This window comes from Cryptococcus neoformans, assembly GCF_000091045.1.
Source record: "Cryptococcus neoformans var. neoformans JEC21 chromosome 11 sequence".
Lineage (NCBI taxonomy): Eukaryota > Fungi > Basidiomycota > Tremellomycetes > Tremellales > Cryptococcaceae > Cryptococcus > Cryptococcus deneoformans.
In genome coordinates this window covers 722,501-747,500 of record NC_006680.1, presented here as the reverse complement: position 1 = coordinate 747,500, position 25,000 = coordinate 722,501, and the positions used below count along the sequence as shown (strand labels likewise).

General features: G+C 47.8%; 11 protein-coding genes across 11 annotated transcripts in view; 3 read left to right on the top strand and 8 right to left on the bottom strand.

The window, feature by feature from the left end:
• The window catches only part of CNK02580 (ribonucleoside-diphosphate reductase, putative), a 1,749-nt gene extending 1,682 nt beyond the window's left edge, over positions 1–67 (top strand). Inside the window, exon 5 of the mRNA XM_567858.1 lies at positions 1–67. This exon is cut by the window's left edge and continues 438 nt beyond it. The gene's annotated coding sequence lies outside the window, so the exon portion shown is untranslated.
• A 478-nt stretch (positions 68–545) lies between these two features.
• On the top strand, positions 546–4,194 carry CNK02570 (expressed protein). The gene is made up of 7 exons (XM_024658086.1): positions 546–652; positions 714–768; positions 841–1,145; positions 1,193–1,408; positions 1,463–1,776; positions 1,828–2,086; positions 2,132–4,194. The coding sequence occupies exons 1-5, from the start codon at positions 607–609 to the stop codon at positions 1,765–1,767; spliced, it is 927 nt and encodes a 308-aa protein (XP_024513778.1). The 5' UTR covers positions 546–606; the 3' UTR covers positions 1,768–1,776; positions 1,828–2,086; positions 2,132–4,194.
• Positions 1,818–4,047, bottom strand: CNK02560 (expressed protein). Its single transcript, XM_024658085.1, has 5 exons — positions 3,011–4,047; positions 2,875–2,958; positions 2,452–2,823; positions 2,380–2,388; positions 1,818–2,324 (listed from the first exon to the last, which is right to left on the bottom strand). Exons 1-5 carry the CDS (start codon positions 3,907–3,909, stop codon positions 1,865–1,867), a joined length of 1,824 nt encoding a protein of 607 aa, XP_024513744.1. The 5' UTR covers positions 3,910–4,047; the 3' UTR covers positions 1,818–1,864.
• Positions 4,195–4,471: 277 nt separating the features above from the next.
• CNK02550 (NAD+ synthase (glutamine-hydrolyzing), putative) lies at positions 4,472–7,689 on the top strand. The gene is made up of 18 exons (XM_024658084.1): positions 4,472–4,594; positions 4,653–4,655; positions 4,711–4,741; positions 4,792–4,909; positions 4,966–5,050; positions 5,102–5,207; positions 5,258–5,347; positions 5,401–5,489; positions 5,541–5,658; positions 5,710–6,047; positions 6,098–6,249; positions 6,303–6,480; positions 6,533–6,668; positions 6,720–6,853; positions 6,909–7,013; positions 7,065–7,319; positions 7,370–7,397; positions 7,451–7,689. Exons 1-18 carry the CDS (start codon positions 4,572–4,574, stop codon positions 7,601–7,603), a joined length of 2,142 nt encoding a protein of 713 aa, XP_024513738.1. The 5' UTR covers positions 4,472–4,571; the 3' UTR covers positions 7,604–7,689.
• CNK02540 (vesicle fusion-related protein, putative) lies at positions 7,644–10,385 on the bottom strand. The gene is made up of 4 exons (XM_567725.2): positions 9,948–10,385; positions 9,497–9,898; positions 7,916–9,442; positions 7,644–7,864 (listed from the first exon to the last, which is right to left on the bottom strand). Exons 1-4 carry the CDS (start codon positions 10,227–10,229, stop codon positions 7,763–7,765), a joined length of 2,313 nt encoding a protein of 770 aa, XP_567725.1. The 5' UTR covers positions 10,230–10,385; the 3' UTR covers positions 7,644–7,762.
• Positions 10,386–10,596: 211 nt separating this feature from the next.
• On the bottom strand, positions 10,597–12,076 carry CNK02530 (hypothetical protein). Its single transcript, XM_567724.2, has 2 exons — positions 11,428–12,076; positions 10,597–11,379 (listed from the first exon to the last, which is right to left on the bottom strand). The coding sequence occupies exons 1-2, from the start codon at positions 12,032–12,034 to the stop codon at positions 10,670–10,672; spliced, it is 1,317 nt and encodes a 438-aa protein (XP_567724.1). The 5' UTR covers positions 12,035–12,076; the 3' UTR covers positions 10,597–10,669.
• Positions 12,077–12,702: 626 nt separating this feature from the next.
• Positions 12,703–16,177, bottom strand: CNK02520 (signal transducer, putative). Its single transcript, XM_567723.2, has 6 exons — positions 15,977–16,177; positions 13,491–15,885; positions 13,241–13,441; positions 13,115–13,190; positions 13,013–13,057; positions 12,703–12,957 (listed from the first exon to the last, which is right to left on the bottom strand). The coding sequence occupies exons 2-6, from the start codon at positions 15,879–15,881 to the stop codon at positions 12,893–12,895; spliced, it is 2,778 nt and encodes a 925-aa protein (XP_567723.1). The 5' UTR covers positions 15,882–15,885; positions 15,977–16,177; the 3' UTR covers positions 12,703–12,892.
• Positions 16,178–16,283: 106 nt separating this feature from the next.
• Positions 16,284–17,728, bottom strand: CNK02510 (uroporphyrinogen-III synthase, putative). Its single transcript, XM_024658083.1, has 2 exons — positions 16,671–17,728; positions 16,284–16,624 (listed from the first exon to the last, which is right to left on the bottom strand). Exon 1 carries the CDS (start codon positions 17,578–17,580, stop codon positions 16,681–16,683), a length of 900 nt encoding a protein of 299 aa, XP_024513737.1. The 5' UTR covers positions 17,581–17,728; the 3' UTR covers positions 16,284–16,624; positions 16,671–16,680.
• An 85-nt stretch (positions 17,729–17,813) lies between these two features.
• CNK02500 (protein serine/threonine kinase, putative) lies at positions 17,814–21,184 on the bottom strand. The gene is made up of 10 exons (XM_567720.2): positions 20,864–21,184; positions 20,683–20,787; positions 20,486–20,602; positions 20,211–20,428; positions 20,067–20,168; positions 19,865–20,019; positions 18,896–19,813; positions 18,432–18,847; positions 18,198–18,382; positions 17,814–18,147 (listed from the first exon to the last, which is right to left on the bottom strand). Exons 1-10 carry the CDS (start codon positions 20,996–20,998, stop codon positions 18,015–18,017), a joined length of 2,484 nt encoding a protein of 827 aa, XP_567720.1. The 5' UTR covers positions 20,999–21,184; the 3' UTR covers positions 17,814–18,014.
• A 654-nt stretch (positions 21,185–21,838) lies between these two features.
• On the bottom strand, positions 21,839–23,572 carry CNK02490 (expressed protein). The gene is made up of 3 exons (XM_567744.2): positions 23,232–23,572; positions 22,617–22,981; positions 21,839–22,545 (listed from the first exon to the last, which is right to left on the bottom strand). Exon 3 carries the CDS (start codon positions 22,532–22,534, stop codon positions 21,941–21,943), a length of 594 nt encoding a protein of 197 aa, XP_567744.1. The 5' UTR covers positions 22,535–22,545; positions 22,617–22,981; positions 23,232–23,572; the 3' UTR covers positions 21,839–21,940.
• A 192-nt stretch (positions 23,573–23,764) lies between these two features.
• Positions 23,765–25,000, bottom strand: part of CNK02480 (mitochondrion organization and biogenesis-related protein, putative) — a 1,313-nt gene continuing 77 nt past the window's right edge. The window contains exon 1 of the mRNA XM_567719.1: positions 23,765–25,000. This exon is cut by the window's right edge and continues 77 nt beyond it. Coding sequence (XP_567719.1) covers positions 23,900–25,000 — 1,101 coding nt within the window. The 3' untranslated portion in view covers positions 23,765–23,899.

The following is a 25,000-nucleotide window of genomic DNA, read 5'->3' as shown; positions in this document are numbered from 1 at the left end:
TATATAGAATAGCATGGTTGTGGACGAAAAGCATTATGACATGCAAGATGCAAGATAATGACATGATTCTGTATAATGGGCTTATAAAGACGAGGAATAACTAGAGACTGAAAACTGTATCAGGCTGCGATGATCAATCAGTAAAGCTATTACACCATGTCGGATCTGCGGCTGATATGGACTTTTGTGTGGTTGCTCTGTGTTTCGAAATTAATAGTCAGCTGTTCCTTGAAGACTCATATTCTCTTACAATACATAATCGACGGTCGGGTTGATGTGCGGGAAGAGTTAATCCTTCAACGGCAGCTTGCTATGGAGAAAGAAGAGTAGTTGAGTAAAACTTATAAGGAACATTCCGACCTGCATGCAAGGATAAAAAATGCAACATCTTAGATGCCCACTCAGCCCATAAAGCTACTGCCATTGAATCCCATGCATAATTTCTGGTGTATCATTTTCAGGCTGACATGGAAATCAAAAAAACATGCTCTGGAAAGAGAAGAAATGCCTCCACCTCGCCGGGGGATGTCGCCTCCTCGTTCCACTTTACTGGAATGAATGCTTCACCAACACCACGTCTCTACTTATCCCTAGCACTCTACCAACATGTCCGTCCCCCGCCTGCTCGTAGTTGGAGGGAATGGTTTCCTCGGTGCGTATCGCGTATAAACACTTTGGGCAATGTCGTGGAAAACTGACGTAGCTACTTGCAGGCTCTGCCATCTGTAAAGCTGCCGTCGGCAAAGGCTGGGAAGTCAGCTCCATGAGGTATGGTATTTTCACGCATGTCGCATGGCATTTTGATCTTCTTGGCACTTGTGACTGACTTGGCCTCGGTAGCTCGTCCGGTAAACCATTCACCACTCCTGCAGGGCACACACCCGCCTGGGTTCCTAAAGTATCATGGCACTCTGCCTCTGCTTTCTCCCCTTCCTCTTATTCCTCTCTCGTATCCTCATCCACAGCTGTCGTCCACACCCTTGGTATATTACTGGAAGATCATGGGTATAAAAAGGCAGTGAGAGAGGGGGATTTGATAAGTCTTGCTGGGGGGTTTCTGAAGGGTTTGGGAGGAGGAGACGGGAATCCGTTAAAGACGGCTGAGGAAAAGAGACGAGGGTACGACGGGATGAATAGGGATTCAGGTATGTCTGTCTTGTATTGGCATGGAACGATGCTGATCGCAGAATAGCGCTCGAGGTGCTGAACACTATGCTCAGCACTGCTCCTCATCCCTCAGCCCCCAACGAGGCTGTAAAGGAGAAGACGTTTGTCTACATCTCCGCTGCCGATGCTTTTAGACCTTTGGTGCCAAAAAAGTACATTGAATCGAAAAGAGAAGCAGAGCTAGAAATCGCAAAGAGGTGTTCTGACACTAGCGGTGTCAGACCGATATTTATCAGGCCTGGTAAGTCATTTAGAATTAACAAGTCAGACGTGTAAGACACTGATAGGTATGTAGGGTTAATGTACCATCCGCACACGCGCCCGTTGTCCACTCTTCCAGCATTCCTCATTGACCTTTCTTCCAAACTGAATGCTGCGCTTCCCGCACCTCTTCAAAATATACCTAGTCTCTTCTCCCCTCAATCGGCCATTCGAGGTGCCCTCGAAGGAGCGAGGACATTCCCTCTCCATGTAGACCATGTCGCGAGTGCTGTACTCAAGTGTGTGGAAGATGGCGAGAAAAGAGGAGTTGTCGAGGTTGATGAGATGAGGAGGTGGGCAGGGTTCAAGTACAGCAATGATGCTGCCTTGGAATATTAAAATTAAAAGGTGAGCGTTGATCAATCACTTGTTCAAGTTCACGGACTGACAACCATCCAGCTATGCATACAACTAATGTCAAAAGTCTACATCTCGTTCACAGCTCGCAACACCGGGTTATTGTCACTCTCTCATCCTTTACAAACATGTTCTTCGCTTTGCGCTTCTGACCCTCTGCCTGTCGTAGGCGACTTCCAACCTTTTTTCTCTCTTTTCTAAACTTTCTCCATAAACTCCCTCCTTGTTTAAACAACACCTTGTACATTCTCGCTTCCACCACCTTTCTCGCCTTTTTATACATCGCCCACAATTTGGACTGGTAAGTCATCCACTCGGGATCGGACATGCTCACAATCCTGTCCAGCAGTAATCGCTCGAGACTTGCCCTTTCACTCTCCAGTTCGATGATCTTCTGAGCGTATGTAGGTGGTTTACAATGAATGGTATTAGGCGGGCGGAAATGTTTGAAGTAAGGAGGTGTTTCTAGAAGGTGAGGTATGTTGTGAAAGAAGGGATTGGATAGGATCGTGCGGAATGATGAGAGAGCTATGTGGCCGCTAAAGCGTGTGATCAGCGGACATTCCATAAGTAGGCGCAGGTCAGTAAACTTACAATCCAATACTGTCCCTGGTCAGCGCCGTATTTTTCGATTAAAAATACCTGTGTATATGCTAATAAACTCACTTGGCATGCCGATCGCCTTTACCTCCATGAGCCACATAATTGTCACTGACGTGCACGCCCACCACCCTTGCTTTCCCTGCTGTCTCCAACAATTCCCACATCTCCTTCCTTCCGCTCTCAGAGTTCAAGTCAAATTCGCTCACGTGAAGATGTGATAGATCCAGGCAAAGCTTGAGTTGTGAAGGCGGGAAATGAGTAAGTATTGTACAGAGCGAAGAGAGGGTGGTGAGAGAGTGCGGTGATGGGTGTACAGTGTTTTCGAGAGCGAGGGTGATGCCTTGGACAGCGCGAGTGATCTCGCGGAGATCAGAGACTAGTCGGGTTAATTGCACGTGCTTGTAAGACGGATCATCTTTCCCCGCTGAGCCCAAGCTAAAAGGGGGGAATAATAAGCTAGAGATTCGGTAGAACAAACGGACATACTGAATGACGAGAGTAGACATTCCAAGAGCCTTTACTTGCCGCATCTCTTCCATGACGCTCCTTTTTGATCTCTCACGAATTTCCCTGAGCAGATAGATTGAGCTATGTTCACCCTTTTTTCGAGTGGTTTACTTACTGATCTTCACTTAGCAAGTTAACCGTATAGACTCCGTGAACCATACTAGTTTTTCTCCAGTCATTGTCCATGACCGAATCCATGGTTGCCGTAAAAATGTCCTGGCCATTTTTGACATCCTCTTTCACCCTGATTTGCTCATGCACCCGCCTTTTTGGATGATTTATGAACATGCTCACACCTTTCACCTTTGGATAAGGGTAGTAAGGTAACGATATCCTTTTCAAGGAAGGTGTGAGCCCTCCAGAGGTGGACAAATGGGTCAGCCATAAGATATTCTGTCCAGTGGAGGTAAAAACGGGCTGGGGTGGAAGCTCTTCGACTGTTGCAGGATGGAATCTAACCGGAGTGGGTGTATCAAACGACCAGTCGTATGGTACTGCTAGCACTGGACGTTGGCGAGGTGCGGGAACGACAGGCTTTCTGAGGCAAGGAGAGGAGACAAGAAAAGGATTATCATCTTGAACAGGCGCTTGTTTGACTATGCTTTTCCGGTCGAGAGAAGGAATGTAAGGTTTTCGGTCTGTGTTCGAAAGGGGGCTTTGGATAACATAGGATTGGGGAGAAGGAAGGGTCGCGTCAAGCGGAAGTGGGGAGCTCGGCGATACGAGACAAAAAAATGTCTTTGGAGTCGATGGAAGCTGGATGGGCTTGGGAAGGCTCTCTGGTGTAGGAGGCACCACTGTTGAAGGTGTAGATTGCGCCTTTGGATCTCGAATATCATCCCACAAGTCTAACCAGTCGAAACAAGTATGGTCTCTCGAAAGACCAGTACTCGGGGTTTGGGCAGGAGTAGGAAGGTGAGATGTCTGGACTCGGTCGTCGAGATCATCCAGAAGAGCAGTCCAGTCAAAGCCAACGTCAGACAGCTGGTCGTCGTCTGCCGCATCTGAGCACATGATGGATGCCGACCGCTCTACCAGAGAGCGAATAACGACGGTCGACGAGTCGAGCTGTTGTTAAGGACGTTGTTGTCAAGATGAGGTGAGTATATGACAAGTCAACTTGAGGAAAATAGAGGATCTCGGCGGGACTTCTTGCCCCACTGGCCAGTTACCGCGGTCAGCATGAGTTTGAGGAATGAGATATATTAGTACGCAAGATCATTTCAGCTCGCCTACCGCAAATTTCCCATGGTTTCCATAACTTCAGTCGGTGGTTAGGCATGCTACATTATATTATCTCTGCAATTTACGTCCTATTACCCATCCTATAGGGTCAATGTCAGTGAGGTTAGCTTGAAATCGGCCCTTGCATTAGTATTTTGCGAAGATACAGAGGGTTATGGTATTTTTTGGTGGAAAGAGGAAATGGGCGGAATGACAGCTTTCCCCTTTTGCGAGAGCAGTGCCGCGAATGATGACGTCGAGGAGGCGGCGCTGTCCGCCCGGTTATCTTCTTCTTCCCACGAGTAATAAGTAAATAAGAAGAAGTGTACTCGTAGTGCCGAAAGCGAGAAATGAAGCATTATTGATTTCCTATGACGGCCAGTTGCTATTATAAGACTCTCAACTAGGGAACTCTCTTCTTTTTTTTCTCTATCCCTATACCCATCCCAGAAATGCATCTCGTTACAGTAGCAACGTGAGTACTCTTTACAAGCTCTTCAAAATGATGCAAAATGAGCTGACCTGGGTTTTAGCTGGTATGTCTGCTGCCATCTCCCCAACTAATCTATCACTCATTGCGTAATTTAATAGTCAACTCCGACAATGGTCCCTGGACTTCGAGGTATCTATATGCGTATTAAGGCCATCGATATGGCGCTGATGAAAAGATAGGGCAATTGCGAACGTATCCTTCGTTCCATTGCCATCGCCAAGTCTCGTGGAGCAACACTTCGAGTGGGACCAGAGCTGGAAGTTCCCGGATACGGATGTTTGGATCACTTCCTTGAAGGCGAGTATAATAAATCCATCAGGTCCAGTTGGATCTATTGCTGAGCCAAGCTGTAGGTGATACCATGCTCCACTCTTGGGAAGTCCTTGCGAAAATCTTGCAGAGTGAAGAGGCAAAGGGTATTGTTTGTGATATCGGAATGTAAGTTTGACCGCAGTATCTCTATGGAAATTAATTTGACATGGATCCAAGGCCTCTCGAACACAAGAACAACAATTATAACTGCCGAGTCATCATCTTTAATGGCAAGATTCTTTTGATCAGGCCGAAGATGTGGATGGCCAACGACGGGAACTATGTAAGCGGCATTCATGTCGAAAAGAGAGCTGTGCGCTCATCACATTATAGCGAGAGCTAAGGCACTTCACACCTTGGCACAAGCATAGGCAGGTCGAAAAGCATTCCTTGCCTCATATGATCAGGATTGTCACCGGACAGGTGAGTTGCTCACATATATTTAGCGGTGATAAGTTGCGGGCTGATTTGTTTAGACCTATGTACCTTTCGGAGATGCGGTAATTGCCACAGAAGATACAGTAATCGGTGTCGAACTCTGTGAGGAGCTCTTCACCCCTGCCTCGTATGTATTTGTTCTGGACAGTCGTGCGCATTATGACTGACTTATCGGCAGGCCCCACATTCTTATGGGCCTTGACGGTGTTGAAATCTTTACCAATTCCTCCGGTAGTCATCACGAGCTTAGAAAGCTCAACCGCCGTGTGGAGCTTATCAAGGAAGCTACCATGAAGGTGAGTCGCTTGTCCTTTTGATATTGTTTAACCCGTCAATCGATCGTGTAGCTCGGTGGTATTTACCTCTATGCAAACCAGCAAGGCTGTGACGGTGATCGTCTCTACTATGACGGAGCTTGTCTCATTGCCATGAACGGCCAGATCCTTGCCCAAGGCCCTCAATTCTCTCTTTCCGAAGTCGAAGTTGTCTCCGCCACTGTTGATCTTCGCGCTGTTCGAGCTCACAGGACAACAAGTAGCAGGAGGATGCAGAGTGCACAGGCCGAGGCGTATGAGAGAGTCGTGGCTGATACCAGACTCGATGGTGGTGAGCAGATCAAGGTGGGATTACGGGAGACTAAGGGTAGCATGGATGTGAGGTATCACACCCCCGAGGAGGAGATTGCGTGAGTCCGGCGGTTTTGTGTGATTTAATCCGTACTGACGGCATCTTCAGTCTTGGTCCCGCATGCTGGCTCTGGGACTATCTTCGTCGATCCCGTACTCAAGGTTACTTCCTCCCTCTCAGTGGGGGTATCGACAGTTGCGCCACAGCCATTATCGTACACTCCATGTGCCGTTTGGTCGTGGAGGCTGCTGCAAAGGGCGGTAAGTTGTGCTCTTCGCCGAGCACGATATAATATCTGACGACACCTTTGTAGATGAGCAGGTTATTACTGATGCTCGACGAATTACAAATGAGCCTGAAGACAGCACCTACATTCCCGAGGATCCTCGTGAATTCGCCGGCAGAATCTTCCACACTTGTTATATGGGTACGGAGAACTCTAGTAGCGAGACTAGGGAAAGAGCCAAGAACCTCGCTGACGCTATCGGCGCGTAAGTATTGGCTAACCATTTGAAAGTTGAGGCGGCTAACTCATAACGATAGATACCACGTTGATTTGAACATGGACACCGCTGTGAGTGCCGTCAAGGGTATCTTCAGCTTCGTCACCGGCAAGACTCCTCAATTCAAGGCGCACGGTGGCACCAATGCCGAGAACTTGGCGCTGCAGAACATTCAGGTAAATGGCTTTCTCCTTTGACCAGATCACGAAACTGACAGCATGATACAGGCACGACTGCGAATGGTTGTTAGCTACATGTTTGCTCAACTTCTTCCGTGGGTTAGGGGTAAGAATGGCGGTCTCTTGGTCTTGGGCAGTGCCAACGTCGACGAGAGTCTGCGAGGCTATTTCACCAAATACGAGTACGTAACGCTTCATGTTTGTCGTGAAAGGCTGTGATATTGATATGGTCTTTAGTTGCTCAAGTGCCGATGTTAACCCCATCGGTGGTATCAGTAAGGTCGACCTCAAAAGGTTCATCGCCTGGGCCCAAGTCAAGTTTGACCTCCCGATCCTCTACAAGTATGTACTTACTCTTTACGTCCCGTCCAACATAGATCTAACTCCCCTTAGCTTCCTTCACGCTGTCCCCACTGCGGAGCTTATCCCGATCGGCCCTGACAACATCATCCAGTCTGACGAAATCGAAATGGGCATGACTTATGACGAGCTTTCGGTATACGGTCGTTTGCGAAAAGTGGAGAAGTGTGGACCGTTCAGCATGTTTGGCAAGTTAGTGCAGGAGTGGGGCAGTTTCTTGTCCCCGAAAGAGATTGCAGAGAAGGTCAAGCACTTCTTCTTCATGTATGCCATCAACAGGCATAAGATGTATGTATCACTTTCATGATGGTATGAGGTATATCTGACGCACCATATAGGACGACCATCACTCCTTCAGTGCACATGGTACGTTTTCCTGCTGGAATTAATGGGTTAGACCTGCTGATGTAGCCATACAGGAGTCATACAGTCCCGACGACAACCGCTTTGACCTTCGACCGTTCTTGTATCCCTCCCAATTCACTCATCAATTCAGGAAGATTGATGAACTTGCTGGAAAGTTGCCTGACATGGCACAGAAGCCCAAGGTTGACACGAATGAAGTTGATTAAAGTGTGTTTGAAATGAAATACTGAGAAGATAGTCAAGAAGTATAGTAGATGCATGTGGTTATGAGTATAGTACAACGCAGTGTAACATGAAGCGTAAAGTTGTGAAAGCATGGCAGGTGAAAAAGGCATGTCCCCCCTGAATAACAAGCACGAGTAAGCCTATGACGGCCGGAGACCGGCTGCAGCGAAGTTGCTAGCATATGTTCCAGCAAGATTCGTGAGGTTTGACAACAATCCTCCAGAAGTTGCTTGAACTTTGACCTATTCATGACATGAGTGAAGCTTCGGACGAGCAAGTGCGCCATGACTTACCATAATTGTAGGTTCCTCTGGCTCTCCAATATCCTCCTCCTTGGCTTTCCTTCTTAATGTCTCCATAATTTCCTTGACACCATCTCTATCTAAATCATCCCTCGCTTTCATCAAAGCTTCCGCAAATTGTAATTGAGGACCATGTATCTTGGCGAAATTCCAGTAGTCCATGAAAACCATTTCGGGAGATGCCGCGAGCATGTTCACAATCATGTTTAACACTTCAAAGTTTTCTTCGAGACCCGGCGAGGGTTTGTACTGGGAGAAGAACTGGAACGCGGATGATATGTCGGATTTGATCTTTTGAATGGCGATGGGCATACGAAGGGAGTTGGTTGAGGCTCGTCGAAGGGCGGAGAGGTAAGATATGAGGAAGGCGTCGAGAAGATTGTCAACGAGGATTTCGAAAACGGACGGATGGAGGTGTGCTTGGTAATCACTCATATAGTCTTTCATCGTCTCCATAATCTGACCCATGAGCTGTTCAGTGTACCATGCGGGGGTGATGAGCGCTTTAGTGGCGACTCGTACGTCATGGAACACAAACTGAACAAGGCAAGACAAACAGCGCTTGGCAACGTCAATGTAGCCATCGATCGCCTCGTTAAGTCGAGCTGAGATAATTTCCTTGTACTTGTCGGATACCAAGGGTTCCAAGCGGGCAGATAGAGCTTCGGCATAGTCGGCGGATTTGAGTTGGTCATTAGCAAGGGCAATGACATATTCGACCAATCCTGGCAATACCTCTTCCGGCTTCTTTTCTGTTTGCGCCTTCATCTCGTCTGCTAGCAGCTTGAGCCATTGGTCCTGAACACGCCTCATCACCTTTGCTGATTCTGTCACCACTCGCGCCAACACTGCACCTTGGTTGGAATCCAGTGCTAGGTTGCACTGTTGGTTGACCAACTGGAAGAAATCGACCACACCCTCCATACCGAACAGACCATCGTCTGACTGCTCTGGCTCGCGAGTACGCCATGAAAACTTGCCCGTCTCTTCCCGCATAAGGTTAACAGTCCATTCATCGAGTTTGGTGACAATGAGCTTGACATAGTCCTCGATAAGGTCTTGAGACTTGCCGTCGAGCAATGGAGGTTGGATCCAAGCAGGAGGGATTTCAAGCTCTTTCATGCTTACCCTGTATTCTTTGATCCATGCATGAAGCTCCAAGAGGACCTTGGCCTCGGGTGCAGACTTGACCACCTTGATCAGCGTTTCATTGAGAGACTTGTGGTAGGCTTTGACAAGGAAAGCTGTAATCTCGTAGTCGGCAGGGAAGAGAGGTTCAATGTCGTCTTTGATCCTAATGATGTCCTTGTACACCCACCCGAGCCCTTCGATGAACCCTAAAAAGTCATGCTGATTATCAAGAAAGTATTCTTCAAAAGATCGCTGCACGGTGGACTTCATGACATCGAGGAATTTGTGGCGATAATTCTTGATGACTCGAGCGTTGGCTTGCATAGATTTAAATTTTGAAGCAGCATCGGTAGTCGTGACTTTGCGTACGAGACGCATTGCTACAGCCTATGATAATGTTAGCTTGCACCGCTATCGCATTGAGCCTGAAATATGTCGAACCTTTTCGTCTTCTTTACCCTCGACCTCAATAATCTTCAAAAGTCTAACCACAGTCCCACCATTCCCTTTCCTCAACAACTCAACCACACTTCCTGCTATCTCCCATAACCATGCTTCAAAGTCCGCAGCCACTTTATCGACCTTCTCAAACCACTTCACCAGTGTCTCTCTATCTTGAGGGTTTGACTTTTTGGCCTCATGCAAAGTCTCATTACGGAATGCTTCCAATTGTTGTAATTGAAAGTGAATGGGCAAGAGATTGGGAGAAGGACCCGCAGCCCCATCGGGATGATTCTTGTCAGAATCAAGTAGAGAAGACAAGTAATCAACTTTCTCGGACATTGATCGCAGGTTCTGTACCATCTTGGACGTTTGTGCAAAGTTACGGTGTACCGTCGAAACCTGGCTTCTTGTCAGCTCGTTCAAGGCATTAAGATGATACTATGCCTACCCTCGTAATCTTATCAAATGCCTCCCCACCAGCTTCCTCACCCATAAGCTTCTCCACGGCCAACATCTCCTCTCTTATCAGTGTCACCGCAGCTCTACTATTTTGTAATTTGAGCAACGCATCCCTCGTTGCGTCTAGTTGAGATTTCACACCCTCCGAAAGCTTGGTATCCAGGGCCGATTTTTCTTTCAACAGCTTCTTGCGATATGCGGCGAGCTTGAGAAGATCGTCGGGTTGTCGAAGGACTTCTGCAATGAGTGACGATGGGTTTGCTGATGACATTGTGGGCGAGCAGATTCGCGGTTGCTATCGAGCTGGACCTGTTGTCCGCCTGGTGATATGTTGGATCTGGCTCTTGCCAGCTCCACTACCTGACTGTATAGATGGGGAGCAGAATATGTACTGGGAATAGGATATCACTTTGGACACTTGCTGTAGAATGTGATGTTGTGCGTGGTTAATTACTAACGCACTCCTCGTCTAGCGTCACCGCTGCAACAACAACCTAATACGTAATCATATCAGATTAACTTTCCAATCGGGGATTAGATTGGAATCATTGGACCAGCAGTCACAACCCAACAGCGTCATGACAGACCAGCAGAAGAAGGATGCAGATGGAGCATCCAGTACAAAAAAAAAGGCCAACACACAGGTCTACAGCCGCCTTACGGACCAGACAGAAATGCTCTACATATGACAAGATGCAACTCGTACAAACTCTACTCTTCCTTCGCTTTCTTGTTCCCACCTTTCTCCGCCTCTTCTCTCTCTCGTTTCCTCGCCAAGTATCGCTCTCGCGCCTCTGCCCTCTTCCTTTCCGCTTCTCCGTTTTCTCCCTCTCTTCTCCGTCTTGCCTCCTCTTCCTCCCTCCGTAACCTCTCCTCCTCTTCTTTCCTCTTCCGTTCTTCTACTTCCCTCATTTGTTCCGCTAATCTTCTACGCTCCCTTTCCATTCTTTCCTTGTAACTAGCCGCTGCTCCAACAGCACGAGAGACATATGGTCCGTCAGACAGTTGACCACTGCGTTGAGATGTGAGCAGGGAATTGGGGATTTCAGCCTTTGGTTTCTTGGTAATATTTAGTCCCGCTTTGAGAAGTGATCGTTTATCCACAACCTCTCCTTCATCATTGATCTCCACCTGCTTCCCACTCTCCTTATCCATCATCGTTGTGCCGGCCTTCCCAAGCCTATTTTCTGCAGATGCAGATGCTGATTCCTTTGCCTCTCGAGCCAAGAAGGGATCGTATTCTTCTTCGTCGTCGTATACGGGTTTTGAAGGTTCGGCAGGTGGTCGAATGGCAAGAGATGGACCCATGACGGGCTTTGACGTAGCAGCAACAGCGGCGGCATGCTTAGATTCTTCCGAGTCCAGCATAGTTTTGTAGAAAGCGGTGAGACCGGGTCCCTTTTGTCCTTTTCTCAGAGCCTCTGTCATAACAGTCAGCCACCGTCAAGCATCTGCAATGAATATATCACCTTCTCGCGCCTTCTCTTCCTCTTCAGCCTTCCTGACCTCCTCCATCTGTCTCTTGTATGCTTCTGTAACAAACTTTTCCTTCCCTTCAAACTCATCACCCTCCTTCTCCCTCTCTCTCTCCAGCATTTTTTCCTCTGCTCTTAACTTATCCAGCTTTCGAGTCTGCGCCGAAGCCAAGAAATTTTCGATATATTTCGGCTTCCTCTCTTCACTCTCCTTCTTCTTCACTTCCTCGGCCACTCGCTCTGCAGCCTTCATCTGCTCATAGTGAGAATCATAGTCAAAGATCGATTGGTCGATAGCTTGGGCAGCAGCCTGCGCCCGTCGTTCAGCACGAGACAGTTGCGCAGTTTGGGTGACAGGAGCCTTCTTCTTGCTGGAACCAACGAGAAGGTCTGGAGGGCCAGATGATGGTTTGTCCTCGTCTTCATCTTCATCATTGAAAAGGGCAGCGGGGGGAGCTTTGGAAGGTGGTTGCTTTGCCTTGGATTTCGCCATCAAGAGTTCAAGGTTAGATTTCGGGGCCGGTGCTGTTGTTGGAGCTGCGGTGGTGGGCTTTGGGGTTGGCTTTGCACCAAAAGAGAAGGATATCTTGCCGTTGGACATGGTGTGGGGTATGAGACAAGGATTACTTTGAATGGAATGAGCGAAGTTCCGGCTGACTTGCTTTTGTCTGCTCGGCTTCCGTACAAATGCAACAACAACTGATCATGTTACGTAATCCATATTGAGGATGGCAAGGGAGGGTACATCTGCGTGCCTTAAATCGTCATTAGTTCGAAGTCCATTCGATGTACAAACTTAACGTATCGAACCATATTCTTGTACTGTATCCTCTCTTCTGCTCGTTCAAGAACTCTTATTCTCATATCTAAACAAAGCAATATATTCCAATGGGCTTTGGCTGTAAGTAATCTGACGCAGAAATCATGCCGCTTTGTACTCATAATTTTTAGACCACAAACGTATCACCATCATACCAAAAGTCAGTCCCGAGTCGTTTCTCACCGGAGGACCTGCTAACAATGTTCTCCACAGTTCTTGTATCTCAACATTAATGGTCAGCCTTCTGGAGTATCTCCTTTACTCTCATAGCTCATTCATAGCCCTTAGGCAAACGGATCAACTTTTCAATAGGAAGGGGTGGCTTAAACTACAACTTCTAGGCCCGAAACGAATCAATCTCCCCTTATTTCTTAGTGTCTTTTTGAGTTGTACTGTGAGTCAACATATCACACTTATGCCACCCACTGTAGCTGATGAATTCCTAGTTTCCGATGTGTATACAGGAGGTTTTGAGGTGTTGCCAACAAACATAGATATGCAATTTGATACCCTATCCCAACTCGACAGGTCATTAAAATACCGATATCCATGCTCCACTATCGAACTCTGCTACAGGTTACAACAGATACTTCTTCCGGCCCATTTTGGGGGCTTATAATGCTCTGAGCTGGAGGCTGACTACTTGTTGTCGTCTGAGAAGGGGAGGTTGATGTAGGTTTTCTTGAGAGGTGAAGGGAGTTTGGCTAGAGCGCAAATTAGCATGGGAAATTCAGCAGACTCATCGTGAGGGATACTTACGCGCATAGCTCATACCCTTATTTTTCGCCTCGGCAACAGCCAATACTTTGACATAACTATCAGCATCATCAAAACTTGGCGCGAAGGCAGAGTATCACTTACAAGCTTGTCTCTTAGCGCTGTTACTCACAGTGCTCCTGTACGCCGACAAGGCCTTGGGCTCCATCGATTTCCTTCTCTATAATGATCTTTTAATATTCTTCTCCATCAATAACCGTCAGCACACACCTTTTCAAATATAGGTTCCTCATTCGGATCCACAAGGTACTTGTCTTCTTCCATTTTCTTATTGGCCTTTTTACTATCCGTCACCCACTTGATGCTCACGAGTCTTGGTGGCTTGTCCTGACGTCGGTACCAGTTCAACGTCGCCGGTCGACCAGACTTGTAAACGACATGAGTGCAAGAGAGAGTTGGTCGGGTAAGAACCTTATTAAATAGTTAGTACTGTGTATCGCCTTCACTATCAAAGGCTTACCTTTGCGCCACCAGATTTCAAAATATCGGAAAAGAACTGTGAAGAATCTGACCCTTCACTTGTCTTCACATCTACAAACGCCACCACACCCTGGAAACACTTCACGCCCTTCGTTGAACTCAGCATTTCCAAAATAGATTTTTCGCCGGCGGTGTCTGATGAGATAGACGAATCACCAGGATGAATTGAGCTTCGTGCTCGATGGTTGGCCAGAGGCGCCATGGTTGTAGAGCTTGCTGATGCTGAGAGGCCGTTTATTTCCTTTTTAGGAACATTTGGAGCTGGGGCCGTGACAGTGACTGAGGGAATGGTCGGTTTTCGGGGTGGTTCAGCAGAAGCAGATGCGCCAGAAAGTCGTTTCTTTGACTTGAGCTTCTCCAATGCCTCACTCAAACCGGCCAAGGATCGAGAAGTCTCTAATGACATGCCTTCTCGCCTATTCGTACTCAAACTCAGTCTGGAAGGTCGTGCAGATTCAGGAATAGGGACAGGGTCAGACACAGATCGATTGCTTTCGGCTATGGGAGGCTGGGACATCTCAGCCGCAGAAGACGATTCTGAAGCGATAGCAGAAGAACGGATGGGGTTAGAAACTACCCTTGCTGTAGGGCGGGCAAGGGGACCCGAGCCAAGGGAAGCAGGGTAAGAAGGCCGACGCTTGGCAGTTGACGAAGAAGGCCCTTGAGCAGGAGCTGAACTGTCACTACCCGTCATTTCTGGTTGGCCACCAGGTCGTCTTTCTGGAAGAGAGCCCACCCCTAAACCACTTGCCATTTTCCTCATTGTAGACGAGGGCAGGTGAGACTTGTCGATGGCAGATACTGCAGGTACATGCCGTGTACTAATGGGGATGCGGCTAGGTGCACCCATACACAGCAAAGATCTACCTGATGAAGTCTTGCGCAATTGAATGTCGACAGCGGGTTGAGTTATAGGGCATTCTGGAATCGCAGGAACTGCCACCTGTACAGGTTGTGGTGTTGTGGAAACGATTTCGGCAGATGTAGATATAATGTCGGGAGCTGGTTGCACCTCAGGTTTTGCCTCAGGCGCAGGCTCATCAACATTCATCTTGGTATCGGATTCGACTTTGGTATGAGAAGGCACATGTGGTCGGGCCTCACACACAGCACCAGCCTTTCCCGTTTCCGTCGTCATGTTTACCCCAAGCACTGACTCAGCACCTGTAGTTTCGTCCACCACAGCCATATCTACATCCACGTTCTCCTTTGCCTCGGCCGCTTCTTCAAGTTTTTCAGCAGTGACATTTTTCTTCGGCGCCTCAACGACGCATGGCTGTATTTCCTGCTTGACAGGGGTGGCTTTTAACACCAAATCATCAAGTGATGTCTGCTCCCTAGCTACCCTGACTGCAAGAGCGATTCGCCTATTGGTCAAAGGAGATGCCATTGTGGGACGGTTATTGGGGGTAAATACTGAGGCAGTTGGCGGTATGCCATCGGGTGTGGTAGATACGTTGTAAGCGGGAATGGCAGCTGTAGGCTGGTTTTGAGACGTGCGGGGAGTAGGGAAAAAGGCAGAAAGTTGGCGGGTGGGAGGGGATTTAAAGGTCGTATGAGATGGCTGAGAACGGCCGGGGGTAGATGGAATTAAGGAATGCAACGGTCGAGGGGAAACGAGAGAGACAGGAGCATCGTTAGAAAGGGGAGTAGGGCTTTTGGCAATAGCGGCCGTTTGGTGAGGTCTCGGTGGCGTCGGTGGCCTCGCAATAAACCTAGGAGATTTCCCGATAATTGTGTCTTCATCCCTTTTGATTTCAAGGGGACGTTCACGCATCCTCGGCGGTGTTGGCGGTCGCGCGACCACGCTAAATGTTTTCGACTCTGCTCCGCCCGCTTCATCATCTCCTTGCTTGGCTTCGAGCATACCCTTCCGCAAGATCTCTCTCGCAGGCGTTGGAGGTGCGAGAGTCTGGGTTCGTTCCGGAAGTCGTTGTGGTGACACTACTGGAGCCAGTGTATGCCTTGTATGAAGGCCGTTGTTTGACCCAACGGTCTTTAGAGGCGGACCCATCCTTCTCACGAGCCTTTCATCCGTCTTCAGCATTTTTCCTTTCCTTTGATCCTCATCCCCATCTACCATTTTTCTCTTCCCAATAATCATTTTCTTATCCTCCAGCACATTCATCTTTAACGGATTTTCCTTGAGGGGACCTCTACTTCTCAGACTCTTGTTGAAACCAGGCGCAGGACCGCGGCTGTTTTCGTCGTTCAATTTAAGATTGCTCCTGGATGACAGGAGACGGGCGCGAGACCGTGTGGTAGGGACGTTGGTGTTTAGATCAAGGAGACGTGGAGTAAGGGGTGCGTGTGATCGTATAGACTGCACGGTTATCGATTGTTGATTACGACGACGGTGGGGAGAGGACATTATTCTTTTCATTTAGACATCATTCATCAGCCCACGTCGCATATGTTCCTTGTAATGTGCAATGTTCTGAGGAAAAGCGTGACTGATGCACTCACCAAGAGACAGTAATTCAGACGTGTTGTTTGAGGTACAGGACATTGAGGTTATAGGACAGCAGGTATACAGTGGTGCAGGAGACTGGGGCCGTGATGAAAGCAGACGCCCAAGAGGTGAAAGTGGATGAGAGAGGCGGAAAAGAGTGGGCAGGAAGGATAGAAAAGATACAAGAGATGAGGGGTGAATGTCGACCGTCGATGAACTGAAGAAGAAGAAAGTCGCGGTGAAAGCATGCGCTTGTTTGCATCGAACGCCGAACGCGCGCCCCAGCCCAAAAAAAAGAAATATTTTGACTATTGAAGATAGAAAGGACGTCTATGTGTACATGCGTGTGTATTATATTATATTAGAAGTTCGAACCTGTTACTCGGTATCCGATGTAGGCTGTAGCAATATGGTGTCTGCTTCGACCAGGTACTGGACTGCCACGAGAAGGATGTGGCCGCAAGCGCTTTCGCTTTCTCTGAGACAGGCAGCAGTAGGGGCGCTCTGTATGGTCATGGCCGTGTAAACGTGGCATATGCCAATCAAGGACGAGCGTAGGGCATGTTTATAAGGCATCTTGTATATTAATAATGGTAGAGTATGCATGAACGATGCACAATATGGTTATATGCTGGTATTTTGATGGATGTTTTTTATGAAGTCTATCTGAGTCAGTGCTGCTTTCAAACCTTGGCACGAGTCACTTACAAGTGTGTGCCTATCTTCCTGCCTTCATTATAGCCTCAAATGTCCCAATGGCATCCGGTCTGTCGGCGACAGCATGCACTTCCATCTTAGCCTCCTCCTCAAGATACTTCTTGGTCGTTTCTCCAATGGCAAACACACGCCATCCATCCCAGCGACCATTATCCTGTTTGATTTGGGGCATTACAATAGCGGCTGAGCTGGGCGAAAAGAACGCCAACCACCCTTTGTGTCTAACAGGTGTTTCTAACCGTCTCAGACCCTGCTGGAAGTCGTGTCGCGCGGACGTAGTGTACACCACAACTTCCTTCACTGTCCTCCCTTCACTTCTCAGCGCAGTAGGCATCTCATCCAGTGACTTGTCTCCGCACAAGAACAAGTATGGCCCGTGGCTTACCTCACTCGCGCCGGTACTTCTCCTCGGCAACGTTCTCAGTACCAGTTCCGACAACGGTCCAGCGGATTTCGGAGGATTGCTTTCCATCTCGGGTACCGGACGAGGCTTGAACGATGGTGGTATATTGGCAGCAGCCAAGTGCTCAGTCGACGCATGGCCAACAGAGAAAAGCGGTAATTTATCCCATGCCCCTTCCCCCTCTTTTCCCTTGCCTGTCCCTCCCAAGTAGGTTTGAACTCCTTTGACCCAACCCTCCATACCTCGCCGGCTAGTGACAATTACCCCTTCCCACTGGTCAGGCCCCTCCTCGATGATTTTGACAATCTCCTGAAGGTGGTATGTCTCATTCAAGACTGGGATAAAATGGGTTTGATATTTTTCCGCAGAGTTTGAAGATGACGATGCTGATTCGGAAAAGGCATGGTGGTAGGGATCGGTTGAAGGTGACGGATGTGGAGTTTTGAATAATATTACCGGCGTTGCTTCGGGTGGTTGGAACTGGGCATTTTTGGACATAGTGTAAGAATATTTTGTGTGCTTGTGATGACCTTGATGTCAATCTACCCTAGGCTCTTCTGCTCTTCGATTCCTTTTGGTATAGACTTGATGCTGTGATGTGAAAAGTGGAAGAAATCATTGGCTGTTCGGAATTGAGGACCGCCTCCACTTTTGCTCTCCACCGCTACGCATAAATAAATAACCACCATTCCCAAAGAGCGGACGACGACGAAGCGTTGACGTTTTAACTGTCCATTATGTGCATATATATATGATAATAGCACGCTACAATACTAAAGATGATGCTCAACAATGTCAATATATGAGATTGGTATAGCGTTCTCGAGAAATTCCCTAAAACCCAGAAGTAAGAATTGAAGTGACGCGACCCATCGCCATAGTCACCCTCCTCAAAGCCTCCTGTCCCACAACACTGGCCCCAACAATATCAGCTAACGAATAGGCCTTCCCATTTCACGCTCGATCGCAGCCGCCGACCTGGTATTGGCTGAAACAGGGACACTGCTGCTCGCCGCAGCCGCTTTTGATGAGCTCGTGTGACTCTTGATCTTTGCCAGCACGTCCCTGATGTACGTTGTCAGTAACATCATCAAAAGGCAAGCGATAAAACTTACTTTGCGTATTGGACCTTGTGCACAATACCCTCAATCCTTTTCTTATCCTTCGGCGACAGATCATCGTCTAAGGGTCGTAACAGTTCCTCTAGGCTCCACGTGCGCATTACAGAATGCCTGTCGATGACAGTGACCACGAGGCCTTCTCGAGAAAGAATGAGTTTAGTATGATCATAAAAATTGAACTAACAATAATGATTAGTCACATACAGAACAAATATTGATTAAATTTACCTGGAGAACATCATTGCTGAGTCTAAACAAGATGACATGCTTCATTCTCAAATATCTTACCACAAATACCATTTCTGTCGTAAGTTCCTTGTTCTCGAAAGTATACGGTTGATCGCCAAACAATTTGTCCAACATATAGTTCTCAAAATGTTTCAAAAGGTAGACCTTGTTCTTGAGGTCGGATGGGTACCGTTCGATAGAATAATTTCGCCGTATGTTCTGAGAAAGATCGTCGGCGCCGGCTGGTCGAATGTCGTCAAAGTATCGCTTGCCAGGGGCAAGAACAAGAGACGTGGAGTCGTTGAAATGTACACTGACTGTGCCATCCGTCATGGCAAAACCCATACCGTATTTGGTACAGTAATCTAGCCAGGACACGACAAAGACTCGCGGAGGTTGTGGCTTTGCCTCAATACCTGGAGACATTATCAGGGAAACTCAATGATAGGTCCATAACTACTTACTGGGTGATGTGAAGCCTTCTTCTGTCTGTGCCATGACCAAAGCAGTAGACAGGTTTTGACCGAACGTCTCAAACAAGCTTGTCTTGAAGTCCCTAGTTTTTTCAGGCCTGGAAGATTCATATGCAACATATCGACTTCCGGATTTGGAAACAGTGTCAGACGATGCAGCGGAAAATGTTGACACTGTAGCTTGACCTGTTGTGGCTGCCAAAGGAAGAGTTCCTCGGGATGCAGCGGCAACGCGAGATCTGGACTCCTGATACACCGGGCGCTTCCCTGATGCTGCACTTTCAGAAGCTTTCTCCATTGCCTCGGCGTAGACTTGTCTCTCCGCTGCCGCCATTTGGGAAACGATCCTAGCCTTCTGAGCTGCAAGTTCGCTTTCTCGCGTAATACCGTTATACTTCGGTTTGACTTCTTCTGCGTCACGTTCTTCTTCTGACTCCTCGCCGACTCTCTCCATTGCCACAGGTCTTCTGCCAAGCTCGTGATTTTCCTTTCCTATTGCACCCTTCCTAACCGGACTTAGGGTACTAGCTGCTCCTGCCGCCGAAAGCTTCCGCAGCAGCGATGGCTCTTTGATAGCGGAGGCAGATGCTTGAATAAGAGGTTGCCGAGCTGAGTTGAGCAAAGCCGATATGGGGCTGTCGGGTTGAACGGCATTCTTGAAATCCCTTTCCTGCTGCATGATTGAGGGACCAAGTGCTGAGCGTGATCGGGCAGGCTCTACGTTGATAGACTGAGCGACGCCAATCTTGGACTTGTGACACAAGGCTGCAAAGTTCCGCCGGCTCTGCGACGACGAGATGTGTCGGTAATCAGGAGCAAAGTCGTTGGCCGAAGCGGGAATGTAAGCTGGGAATGGACCGTCTAGGAACCAACGATGACTAAGGATTGTGTCGAGATTAGGTCGTTTGTCTGACAAGCTCCATTAGTCTGTTAAGATATCAGCCTCCAGAGAAGACTTACCAGGGTTAGTGTTCAGGATTAGTGTAATGAGTTCCTGAGCTGAAGGGGAGATTTCCTTCTCGGGAGGGAACTCATATCTATTCTCCCTGATGCGCTTATAAATTGCCTTGACATCCTTCGTCTGGAATGGGGGTTTTCCTATTAATAGTGTATATCTTTGTCAAGGTTAGCTTGTTAAACATGGCGCAATCATTTGGCTTACAATATAACGCCCACCGACCACACATCGACCTCAAAACTGTGCCCGTTGGCAGTATCAAACAAAACTTCTGGAGCAATGTAGTTCGGTGTACCACAAATAGTTCTATGTAAAATCAGTATTGATTTTCATGCGAGGCGAACCCACTTTTTCCTGTCCCCGGGCTTCTCAATTAAAGCAGCCAGGCCGAAATCTCCGACCTTGATATCCATGTTCTCGTCCAAGAAAAGGTTTCCTAATTTGAGATCTCGATGTATCACATTCGTCTGATGCATGTACTGACAGGCCGCTATGAGCTGTACCAGATAATAGCGAGCCTCAGGCTCGGTGTACCTTTTTCGACGGCGAAGGAGGTCCATGAGGCTCTGTACATCATCAATGGATAAGCAAGCCTGGTGCAGATACTCAGTTTTTGGACTTACGCCGTGATGGCACAATTCTAGAATCATGTAAACATTTTCTTCATCCTCGAAGCAGTCATCAAACCGCACAATATTGGGGTGAGCTAACATTTGATGAAGCTTAATTTCCGCCCATAACTATTCAGCCAGCTGTCATCAGCATTGATCTTCTGTCACTGCGACTCTCTGGTACAGCTATTTTGATTGCTACCACCCACCTTGGTCTTATTTTTCTTTGTTTTGATGCTGGCTTTGCTCACCACCTTGACAGCTCGTCTGGAAGCTCTTTGATCTTGCACTTCGTAAACTCTGGCAAACCCTCCCTGTGATGAATGATGCGTCAATCGCATCTTCATTTGATCCCTCGTGGATTTCCACATGAATGTCAAAGTGACTTACCTCTCCTAAGAAACCAACCCTCATGTACTCGTATCCTCTGTCTCTATCCCTTATCTTCAATGGGGGACTAGGAGGAACAATCTTCTCCTTTTTAACAGGCGCAGCTGCCGGTGCTTGGGCGGGCTGCTCGGCCATACTGGTTCGTTTGTTATTTTTAGGTCTCGTAACGTTGAGGTAACCGGTGCTGAGAGAGTTGAAGATGGGTGTCGAGGAGGGTATTCGGATTATATCCGAGTTATAAGTTGGATGAGGCGGTGGATAGCTACTATGGATGTAAAAGGGAAGTCGACGTATACAGGAAATGGTCCCCGTTCTTCTTGTTGATAGACAAACACTTCAAGAGCACAGAAATCACACGCGTGCCATAATAGCCTCGTCGGCGTTTCGCTCCTGTGGCACTTCGAGTTAATAGCACCTTGGCTAAAACGCATGATAAGATCGGGACAACACATTACTTAACATCTTCGTGCCTGCTAAAATATGCTTGCATTTCACATTATATTATTAACAGCGCACTACGTACCACTCCTCCTTTTGCTGCTGACCATCATACCTTTTACTGCGTACCATGTACCATTCATTTCCCAGTGTTGCACTCGCTCCAATGCAAGGCATGAACATGGGTCAGGACCACTCGGATCGAAGGTAACGCCAGCATTTGGACCCATTTTTTAGGAGCGACAACAGCTATATACAACGGATATATAGGGACCGCCTACGGTACCACCACCACTATAACGTACATCTTCGGCCGCACACTGAATCTCTGATAGAGAATGAGAATGCACATGGACCAGGACCATTCTGATAACGAACGTTTCCGGGTGTCCTGTTTTGGCCGACGCACGTACCGCTGCCAAGAGACTTCCGTTATTAAAGCTGCTATTGTCTCAGAAGAACAGAACGGAAAGTATGATATGATCATATATCGAGGTGCCGAGTGGATTGGAGAAAATGCAAGATGTACCATAGTAGTATCATATTGTTATGAGTATATAAAGTTGAAACGATTGCTGTCGCCCTTCTTCTCCGAATACCCAATAGATAATAATAACATGACATGTACTAGTATGAAAATTATCTACGACAACGTTTATCGCCACGTGCAGCACATAGAAGCCTGAGAACAGTATTCGCATTATTGTGAAGAATGATCCTGAGACAGGTCTGTAGATCGAGCCATACGCAGTGCATTATAAAGCTGATTAGCACTAGACTTAACCTCGTTGGCCAAGGTATTGAGACGTAGTTGCTCCGCAGGGGGATATGGTGCACCGAGGGCATCGTATTGATACCTGGATGTGATATCATCAATTGCCTGCGAAAAAGCGACATCATTGATCGCCGCAGCGGTGAACAGCTTTCGACAGTTATATGCGTGGAAGGAAGATGGAAAGGGCGGATTGTAAGGCAACCTGGGATTGGTGGGTAGCGTCGACAGGATAGGGAGGCATGGACGAAGAACAGTTGTCGCCTTCTTGCGTATCCAAGTAAGAAGACTGTAAGACCATGTCGTGTCGCACTGTTATTGCAAGGTAACGATTTGTCTCTTGATGAAGAAAGTAAGACTTGTAAAAAAATGAGAGTGAGAGGCGAAATTGTGATTTGAACGACGGAAGGGGGGAAGACAGCACCATTATTCTTTATTATTGGGCAAGGACCATTCGTCATCCGGAATTCAACTACTCGGAAGAAGAGTGTCTATCAGCTTCTGTAGATCCGCCGTAATGTCGTTTCAGGTGATGATTCTCACCTTGTTACAACCTTGCAATCTCTTCCTTGTGGGACAAGCACAAATCAGTGATCCATTATCGTCGCTTAATGGTCCGTTGTGGCCTGTCACTAACGATTCTTCCCACCGCCTAACCTGAGACGACCATCAAAGCATGCACACGGGAGTAGCGTAGTGCTGGATATAGAGGCAGAGTTGTCGTGGTTCAAAGCGTCCTTGAGTACGTAGTATCCACCATTTGAGAAATGCGGCATATTTATGTGGGCGAGAGTGGGGAAACAAAGAAATTGTGATTGGTGGATATGTGTACTTTATGAATATGGGGTCCTGAGTTACGAATATTGGGCGCGAGGAAGTCTAGTGAATCCAAAGTTTTTGAAGCAGAGCTGGAAGAGAAAGTCAGTTCTACATAATACGATCAAGCGCAGGTGCTTGTATACAAGACGATGGTGATGCTGCATTCCGATTGAAGGAAATATCATCGAGCGAACGAACATTGGACGTTCTCTGGACTCTGCAATTGCTCTTCTGGGACAGAAGATGCAATTACACACCACAATGTGGATCTGGTTCATCCGAGATCATCACACTTGCATCTTCTTGCTACATCTTGCTTGGCACGCATACGAGACTCACCTCTTCTGCACACGCGGCGACATTCAATCAAGTATCTGGCTTTTCAAAAACCCTCATGGGTCTAACGGATGTCCACTCGATAACTCGTCAAATTTACGGGCATTCCCGGTCACTGTGCGGTAGGTAATCGAAATGCGAAGCGTGGCCAACGTGCCACCATGCTTGATTTCGTGAAACTTGACCCATGTCGTCGTCTGTCTTTTTTTTTCTCCGTCTACTCCGTTTTGGAGCAGCGTGGCCAGCTCACGCACGCATCGCAGTGATTCGCCAAGTCTGGAAGCGAATTAACCGATGCGCTTCATTCCTCCATGATGCTCGATAAGGATGGGGTGGAAAAAAAAATTCGAACGAGGAAAACGGTCTAAAAAGCGAGGTGAGGCGCTTCCTTGGCGAGCGATCGATAAGGGGTCCTTTGCCTTCTACAACCGCCGTCAAAAGCGAACAACCCCAACGCGTCCACTCAAAAGCATGATTTTGGTGTTAAATCGTCGTGTTTTTTATGTTACGCTTTTTTGTTGATATGGATTGGAAGCCTAATAATGCGTACATACAAGTCTATGGAATGATGTCTAGCTATGCCAAGTCTGTTCCCTCTGTTCTTCGTCGCTCCCTGGTGTCTTCTCCTATCCAGTGCATCCTCCCCTTCTTCGCCTTGTTCTGTACTTCCGCTATAACGCCACAGTATGAAAGTTGGGAAATACTAATTCATCCACCAACGTCTTTCTCACCACATCCACAATAAACCTTTCCACCTTTCCAACATTCCTCAAGACATGAGCGTCTGCATGTCCAATCTCCGACTCGATCTGCAAATTCGACAACAACCTCTGTCCTAGCGGAATTTGCTTATCTTCCTTATGAGCTGGATTGGACTCGTCATCTACTATTGTGAGATGGACCCGATTCTTTTCTCCGCTATACGCCATCACTATATCTGCGTTTAGTTGAAACCCTGTTATGGATAATTTGAGAGGAAGCGCCATGAAAAGCGCCGAAGGATAGTTGACTTGTAAAGAAGTGAGGAGAGTGAGATGCAAATCGGATGCATGTGATAGACGAAGATGTAGTTGAAGGGAGGGTATTGAGGATGAAGAGACCTTTGGGGGAAGGCCTGCTGGGTGTGCAGGAGGAGACGGAGAAGTAGAAGACGGCTCGATAGGTCTCCGTCGAGGAGTTGGACGAGGGGCGGCACTTGCAGCGATGGACATTGGTCGGCGAGAGAAACGGGCCGAAATAGGGTGAGAGACAAGAGAGGGGTTCAAACCCGGAGTGGACGGGATGTGTAGAGCGGGTGGAGGGTGGTCAAAAGGAAATGGGATAAAGGACCGAGAGGATGAGGAGCGATGTACAGCCAGTCGGTCGTGAGGGTAGCCAAAAGTGTACGACAGCGGTCTTCGACCTCGTATTCGATAGTCATCACCGTGTTGCTCATGTATATCGTACTCGGGCTGGTACTCAAAGGACGATGTCCCCTCGGTGGAACTGTACCGGTCGACAAGCTCGTATCTTTCACCATCGAGTGAACTCTTTAATGCCTCATTCCTCAATTTATCCCTCTCTTCTCTCTCTTTTTCCCTTTGCTTCTCCTCCTCTGCGAAATCTCCTTCATCGTCGCCTTGGTCAAAGACTCTCCATACATCACGAATGTCTTTGACTTCGAGGTCTGGTCCCGCGTTTCCAAAGTCAAATGCAGTGACGGTGATGGGGCCGATAAACGACGGCCTGTGTGCTTCTGCAAGCTGGGCGTTGAGGAGAGCAATTAGAGACTC